At 34.8% G+C, this 8,504-nt stretch overlaps 1 protein-coding gene across 3 annotated transcripts; it reads left to right on the plus strand.

Moving 5' to 3' along the window:
* The first annotated feature begins 1,990 nt into the window (after positions 1-1,990).
* On the plus strand, positions 1,991-8,234 carry LOC113702012 (uncharacterized). Of its 3 annotated transcripts, none has more exons than XR_003451046.2 (6): positions 1,991-2,422; positions 3,344-4,169; positions 6,374-6,891; positions 7,118-7,187; positions 7,259-7,403; positions 7,667-8,234. XR_003451046.2 is itself a non-coding variant. In XM_027222943.2 (5 exons), the coding sequence occupies exons 2-5, from the start codon at positions 3,361-3,363 to the stop codon at positions 7,314-7,316; spliced, it is 1,455 nt and encodes a 484-aa protein (XP_027078744.1). In that variant the 5' UTR covers positions 1,991-2,422; positions 3,344-3,360; the 3' UTR covers positions 7,317-7,545. The 3 variants fall into 3 exon arrangements, 1 of the variants encoding a protein (XP_027078744.1); XR_003451045.2 differs by lacking the exon at positions 7,667-8,234 and adding an exon at positions 7,481-7,545; XM_027222943.2 differs by lacking the exon at positions 7,667-8,234 and having other exon boundaries at positions 7,259-7,545.
* The last annotated feature ends 270 nt before the right edge of the window (positions 8,235-8,504 follow it).

The following is an 8,504-nucleotide window of genomic DNA, read 5'->3' on the forward strand; positions in this document are numbered from 1 at the left end:
GCAATGTTTTGCTTCTGCAAAAAACCCTCAGTTCAATCTTACTACGAGTTGGATTGTGTTGCTTCTCTTTCATTTTTCAGTCTCTCTCTCTGACTCTCAAGTCTCTCCCTTTAAGAAGAATAGCGAAAAAATTCAGGTGTTGAAGGCCAATTGCTTAATTGTATTCTTTGGTACATATGTAGGGACATTTTTGGCAATTCACATTTAGATGTGATGGAGGGATGTTTCTTCCATCCACTTCCCACATTTCATGTAACCATATGGGGTTATGTGGTCATATTTGAAAGATGGAGAGGGGTTATGTGATCGAATGTGAAACCATAGGGGGGTTATATGTAATTTACCCTTTTTTTGGGGTACCTATCTGGAGATTGCTATGAGGTTAAATTTGTATTAACTAATAATATGTTAGAGGCATAACAAAATTATTCTTTTTAGTGCTAAAAAGAGCAGATGACTTTCATAAATTAGGTCCAGAAGTGGGCTTTAGGGATTTGGCATATTTGTTATGGAGAAAGCGAAATTTGAGACTCTTTAAACAGAAGGCTCAGAGTTCTTGGAATTGATTCAAAGCATTTTGAAGAATGTATGCCAAGTTGTTGTAGGATAGAGAAGAATTCCACGAACCAGAGCAACTTGGAAACTATGTTTCAAATCGAACTTTCAGAGAAAATTCCTTCTTTAATGTGTAGGAAACCTTACTGTATAATAAAAGCAGTTTTGTTAGCTTGTGGTATGTTCTCTATGTAGCGATGGTAGTTATGCTGATATTTGTAAGGGTGCCTTGCTGCTACTAGTAACTTTTCCTTGCTCAGTAATGCAAGTCAAAGGTTTCACCCAAAACAAAAAATGGAAGAAGAGTATGCATTCATACTATGAAAAATCTTAAAAAACATGACTTGAGGCATGAACTAGGTTGTTTTCTATAAAATGATTTGCGCCCCTACAAAATATCTTCTAGTGTTGTAAGTTTCAGCACATCACCTTAAAAATAGTTTTGAAACCTTACAATATAATAAAAGCAGTTTTGTCAGCCTGTGGTATGTTCTCTCTGTAGTGATGGTAGTTATACTGATATTTGTGAGAGTGGCTGGCTGCTACTAGTAACTTTTCCTTAGTAATGCAAGTCAAGAGTTCACCCAAAACAAAAAATGGAAGAAGAGTATGCATTCATACTGTGAAAAATCTCAAAAAATATGACTTGAGGCATGAACTAGGTTGTTTTCTATAAAATGATTTGTGCCCCTATGAAATATCTTCTAGTGTTGTAAGTTTCAGTACGTTACCTTTAAAATACAATAATCCAACTTATTTTTACTAAACCATTCTAATCTACACTGTTGAAGTAAGATAGATATCTCACATAACACCGTCCTTTGTTTCATATAGAATACTGTAATAATACATTTTCTAATATATTATATTTGTAGTAACAAAAAGAATAGTGGAAGAATCCCAAAATTGTAAAGATATATGTAAAAGACATGTTTCATCATGTATTTGTACTTAGAAGAGTATAGGAGTTACAACCTAGATATTAAACCAAATAATTATACAATTTTAGCAACAAAGCATTGTTGTACAATATATTATGGTCAAAAAATTTCTCCTTTATATTATAAAAGTATAATTGAAAATACCATTCAATTAAGTTCAGGATATTTGATTTTTTTAAATTAAAATACCCCAACGTCATGAATTATAATGATCAAAATTGAACTCTGGCTTAAGTCTAATTGATAAAAGAAAGTAGAAATATGAAAAGAAATATTTAGCAGAATTAAGGTGTAGTTTTGTCTCGTAGAGAGTTAAATGAAAAAAATAAATAAAGTTTAGGAAATAAATTGCAAATCCGACTATTCCTTATAGGTGAAGTTTTTAGGATTAACCCTTTTCCAGTTGGAGTGGCACACGTGCCAAATTCACAAAGCACTTTAAATTAAAGCAAATCTAAAGGGCAAAAGAAAAGGAAAAAATCGGGGGAAGAATCAAAGTGAAAGAAAAAAGTCTGCTTTTTTACTTCTGGTTTTTTTTTTTTCAGACTTTTACTTCCCAAGCAAAAGAAGAATCCTAATACTAATGCATATATTCCCAGGCCAATAATCAATTGGGCCCATATATTCCCTTGTCAATAATCAATTGGTCCCCTCTCCTTTTTCCCTTTGATAATTATTCTCTTAAATAATATTCCCTATCTTTAGAACAGCTTATATGGATTTGAGTTGCAAATTCCCTTTTCAATCATCATCTTCATCTTCATCCTGGGCTGTAATCGTCTACTCACCGTGGCTGAAATACCGGATTTTTCCACCGCCGTCCGATCATTTGACTCCTCGGATACCGGATTTTCGACGTATTACTGAAATACCTTAGTAGTAATTGCGTTTTAATTTCGCCAAGCCAAGCCAAGCATATTTAACAGGTACTTCTTCTTCTTTTTTCATGTTATATTTTCTTCTTATAATTAGGATTTTTTGTCGGTGATTTTTGGATGAGTAATTAGCTTATGATTGTGTATTAAATGTCTACGTGTTTTATCTGACTAATTTTTATTTTTTAAAATTTTTTTTGGTATAGCTTTATTATGACAGTATATTAAACTAATTAGAGCATATTTATGATAGTGTATTAGTCAAAGTACATATTTGATGTGCTTTATGAATATTGGCTTGAGACTTTTGTATTTAATTTAGAATTATTATATTTTGGCAGAGTTTAATGATGTATAACTAGTGTGGATATTTTAATTAGTTCATGAATTTAATTTAGCTTATTCAGTAGCTTATAATACTATAATTAATGATTACGGGTATAATCAGATTACAGTTTTCTATGTAAAATGATAAAAACTGAAAAACTTGCTTAAAGCAATTTTAGTGGAAGGTTCAGTTTCTCTGAACGGTTAGTACAATTTCACGACATTGAAAGAATGATTTTTTTTTTTTCCATTTTTTATCTCTCTCTCTCTCTCTCTCTTCTGATTGGAGGATTCAGTTTTTTCACAGCAATTATTTTCGTCTTTCATTTTTGTTGATGGGCTAATAAAAAGTATTGTGTTATTGTCATTCCAATTTGTATTTGTATCAATTAGTTGATCGAAAGCTTCATTTTGTGTTATATTAACTGTTATTGGAATTTCCTTTGTCTGGATTAATATCTTCATACACAACGGCGACAAAGACGTGAATTTTGCATTATTGAGAGTTCTCTATAATTGCATAAACTTTGGGACAAAAAAGGGAAGAGAGGGGAAGGGGGGCGGGCGGGGCGGGCTGTTGCATGTGCGCAACAGGATGGTTTTGAGAATATCTGTCGTCTAAGATGACTACTTCTGCTGGTGCAGGACCTCTGAACACAAAGATGTCACAGAGGAGAGGTAAAACGTCTAGTTGGACTGTATTTGACCTGACTACTTCTGCAAGTGTACAACCTCTGGACACAAAAATGTCGCGGAGGAGAGGTAAAACGTCTGGTTGTACTGCATTTGACCTTGAACATCGTCGTAAGCAGCGTCCTGAACCTGAAGCAAAGGAATTTTTTCCAGCAATATCAAGCTCAATGGAGCAAAGTCAGAAAGCCTTGACAAACATAGCAGATATAACTGCATCGGAGAAGCATTTTGCGTCTCTACTACAGGATGCTGTCAAATTTCAGATCAAGCCGAAACGCAGCGATATGCATGAAAAGAAATTGCAGGGTGGTTGCTCTAGTGGTGTCAAAGATGCTTTGAAGGCAAATGGAATGCTTAAGGAGCTCCATCCTTGGGCAGACCAATACCTGATTGAGGATGTTTTGGCTGGTGTAGACTATGATGTTGATAAGGCCTCATCCTTATTGAAAATGATGGTTTCCTCTGAGCAAAGATACAATAATATTAAAATTACTGGGACTGATGAATTAAAGTTCAATCGTAAGAAGTCTCTTGTGAATGAAAATAAGTCATTAGCTGAAAAGGACACAGATCTTTCTCAAGTGATGCGTCTTCTTGAGGGTCTTGTGCTTAGCAATAATCGAGATTTGACAGATGAACGTGCTTCTTCGAGGAGAATGCTTCTGCATGATGTCTTTGCTACAAAAATGATTCTGAATTCTATCAAATCTTTACCCATTGAGCGGGAAGAAGATGATGTTTACTTGGCTCAAAGAAAAGAGGCACAAAAGATGACGAGGTTTGTTTCTGGTATAAATTTTAGCTGCCATCTGCACTATGAACTTGATTTTTGTTTTTACTTCAATCATATGCAGTACTTGTAATAAGGATGCTTCTTTCCTTTTTCTTGTTCTCATACACAAATTTCAGGGAAAAAGGTATAGAAATCCTGGTATTAAAAATATGTAATTCACATACTCAATTATGACAAATTGCTCATCACATCCATTTTCTTGCTAGAATTTTGGGATTGCACTTTAAATGGCACCTTTTAAACTTATCCCTTCAACTTATTGTGCTCTGGAATATTCGATGCATTATGAATATGGTGGAGATTGCAGATATGGAAGAGCATTGGTATCATAGTTTTTTAGTTCTTGCTATCCGAATGTGCTTTATGTTGAATTTCTAATTTTTGGTCTTTGAACCCTCCATAGTTGTTTGAATTAAGGACTGGGAGATTATGTTTGTTTAATTTGGTTCTCAGTGATATATCATGATGTGTACGGCCATTTTGTTATTTAATTTAGTTTCATATTCATCACAGAAGTTTAGAGAACATGAATAAGCAACTTGAATCACATTCAGAACTCTTGATTATATACTGGGTAAGTGTGTCATAATTGAAATTCTTCCTATGGATAGCTATGTATATCTTGCTACTTCTCTGATATACGTTTCCATGGACAAGAACCTGCCTTGCCATTTGCGGTTTTCCTGAACCAGCTTGCTTTAGATCATATTCTTTTGCTTGAGCCAGTGTTGTGATATTCTTTTCCATTTCTGAAATCCTGCTTTTAAACTCAAAAAAAAAAAAAGGTTACATGACTGGCAATTTATGAATATAGTTATTTTTTCTGGTGTGATAGCCTTCTTTTATTAGAATATTCTTTGCAGTTGTCAGATACCACCTTGTGCTACCTTAGATGATAATTTCTTTGCTTTTAGTGTTCTTATGCTTTTATTCACAAGAATCCTGTGCTATTTCTTTTATGCTTTTGTTATGCAGGTTTTCAACTTTGAAATCTTTTACATATGATTTGGTTTGCAAGATTTTTAATTTGCCAAGATATTTGAGAATTTATGCAAAGAGGCACTTTTAGAAACAGAAGTTAACACTAAAACCTTGGATAACTAGGAAAAGAGTGAGTGAGAGTATGAGTATTTATCAATTAAATGATAATTTAAGTTTTACCACTAATGTTACTAAAAGGTGTGCCAAAATTGGAAGGTTGTGTCTTGTGTTTGACAATTAGGGTGTGCATAAACGGGAAAAAATGAATTATCAACCAATTTTAGAATGAATTAGGGGACGTGAATTGGTAATTATGCTGGATGCTTGGAAATATATATAAATATACATACATACAAATGACCAAAAAAGTACAGAAATGGATCTGGCTTTCTTAAGTTTGAAATTATCAATTTCGAATTCATTACAGCCGTTAGGGACTCATTAAAATCGGAGTCTGCATTTGGTACTATATATTAGTAAAAGCATATTTCTGTTCGTACACAAATACATACAGACAGTTTATGTATTTATATGTGTATATATACATAATGTGTATATATTAACATAAATATGTCACACAGACCGTCAGACACAGCCTAATTCTATTCCAGTTTATACCCACTGCTGATACTGTGATGTTCTCCATCTCTCTTAAAGCTCACACTTGACAACTCACAGCTGGCACTCAAAAACTCATGGGCTTACCCTTACCTCACAGCTCTTTCCTTCTTGTCTGTCGTCTCTATTGTCAGTCATCTTTGTATAAATATGCTGTCCATTCTCTTGCCATCTTGCACCACCATCGTTCATTGACCTCATCTGACTCTGCCATGTTGCACTTCCTGGTTTCTGGAAGGTAGACTTCCGTACTAGTAGATGTAGTTGTACTGGTTCCTTGATGGTTGCTCTTGTGTTGACCTCGGGATGTCGAGTTGTAATGATAAGTCATTCTTGTTTGATTTAAGTAGAATCTGGTTAGTGCATTTTTTTTTTTGGCACTGATCTTGTAGTGGTTCTGGTGAAGTTGAACTGGCATTGGCAATTATTTTGCGAACTCAGTTCTTTTGGTTTCTGTTTTTGCTGAAACCTTGTAGTGTTAAGATTGTACCCTTCTAAAGTATATTGAGTTATGCTGAAGTTTAGGTTTCTGTTTTGAAGATTATTTAGCTCACAGTCCTTGTCTATGCACTTTTCTTATTGAAAAACAGTTCAGCATCTCGGAACTCTAAGGCTTCCGTGGATGCCTATCTGAGAGGGGATCACTTATCTGCCCAACTCTATTCGCGGAAAGCTCGTGAAGAATGGCTGACTGCTAAACAACTAAATGCCAAGGCAGCAAAAGAAATTCTGAGAATCAAGAATTTGAAGAATGATGAGTGGACATTAGATTTGCATGGTCTTCATGCTGCAGAAGCAGTCCAAGCCTTGCAAGAACATTTGCAGAGGATTGAATCTCAGATGCCTACAAAACAGCTTGCTTGTGCTAGAAGATTCAATGCAATTCAATCTCAGATGCCTTGTGCTAGAATAGTCCATCTATCTCAGATGCCTATTGCTTGTGCTAGAATAGTCCATTTATCTCAGATGCCTGCTAGAAGATTCAATGTAATGGCAGGAATTGTATCTTCCACAGCTCCTAATGTTGCAATTTTTAGGGATTTGGAAGAGTGTGATAGCCAGATTCCATTGTTTAGGCCAAGACCAGCATCTGTAGAAGTAATAACAGGTACTGTTTCTTCTTTTTAAATCAATTGCACATGCTAAAGTGTTTAATATTCTGGTTTTATGCATGTGCTTGCTCTTCTAATATACTATCTAAGCAATGTGCCTGAATTTCCTTACAAGGGATGTGGACCTCTTAATGAAGTTTTAAGTGGTTTAAGCCAGTTGTTTTAGTCAGACAGGATAATACTACTATATAGTGCAATATGATTCTTGTGATACGTTTTCAGGAAAAGGCAAGCATAGTCGGGGTGAAGCCACACTTCCTCCAGCCATTAGGAGCTTTCTCAATGAAAATAGGTAATATTCTTCGTTTCTTTTTCAAGGTGAGTGTTAGGAATTTGCAGTTAAAAAAGTTTAAATTTTTGCAGATATCACTATAGTGAAACACGACCTGGGGTGATTGAAGTACAAATCAAATTCCGGTGATGATGAGCTCTGTGCATTACACTATCTTGCAATGAGGGAGTTCTCCTTATTTGATATGTATCATAGATTGGTCTTTGGTATTTTGCGGTAAATAGCCTCGTCTTGTATATACTGCTGTACACAGTGTTCTGTTCTTTAACTTAAATAGTTTGCTTATTGTACAGTTCAGATTGATGTCAATGAAGTTTTACAAGGAGAAGTAGACAGCCTGTTTCTTCTTCATATTGCATTTCTGTTGTTTGCATGCCAGTGTGGCTATGTAGCTACTTAAGACTTAAGTACCTCGCCAGAATGGTGGCCACATGTAGTATATGCTTGTGGAACTATAACAAAATTGTTACTGTGTGCAGAAATGAGGATGGTGGTTGCATGAAGATTTTTCTGGATCTTTCTTTGGTTTGTGGATCTCTTTTGATAAAGTTTGTTTTGGCTCTTGCTAACTATGGACACCTATATAGTGGACGAATGGAATCTCTTGCCTCCTTCAATGCACGCTTTTGGCTAAGCAACTGTATCAGAATTGGCTGCCGTTGCATAATGACACTTTACCTTGGCAATTTGAAGCAAACTAGTATAATCTTGGCAGAGTATCCTGAATTAAAGGGTTAGACATTAATTTTCTTGTTCACGTGGAATCATTAAATAAAAATTGTCTTGGCAGAAAGTACCCTATGTGAGAGGCTTAACAAAAATGTCTTGGCTGAAGTACTCCAAATGAGAGGATTCAATGCTACTTTTCTTGACAGATGGGACTCTGTTTGAATAAGTTGTTTTTCAGGTTTTTTTTTTACTGTAGCTGTTTTTGAAAAACAGCTAATGTTATTTGGATTGCTGTATTTGAAAAACTAATTGTCTTAAAAAACAAATGCATTTGGATTGAACTATATTTGAAAAATAGATATAATCACTTTTTTTCTATTCAGCTCCAATAATTTCCTCCCTTCCTATAGGCCTAAAGGACAAACGCTTGAAAACCTGTTCAAGAAGTAGCTTAAAGCATACATTCGTAGTATTCAACTTAATACCAAATTTATAGCCGAGAATTCCTTTCAAGGGATTACAAATCATTTCTAAGGTCCATAGGATTACAATTGAAGTAAAAAAGTCCGTGGTAATACTAATACTACAATAGTTTTACATTTCCCTTAGAGTGACAAAGGCGGCCAAGCTGCAAAAAAACATTTTTCA

The sequence above is a fragment of the Coffea arabica genome, chromosome 7e, assembly GCF_036785885.1.
Source record: "Coffea arabica cultivar ET-39 chromosome 7e, Coffea Arabica ET-39 HiFi, whole genome shotgun sequence".
Lineage (NCBI taxonomy): Eukaryota > Viridiplantae > Streptophyta > Magnoliopsida > Gentianales > Rubiaceae > Coffea > Coffea arabica.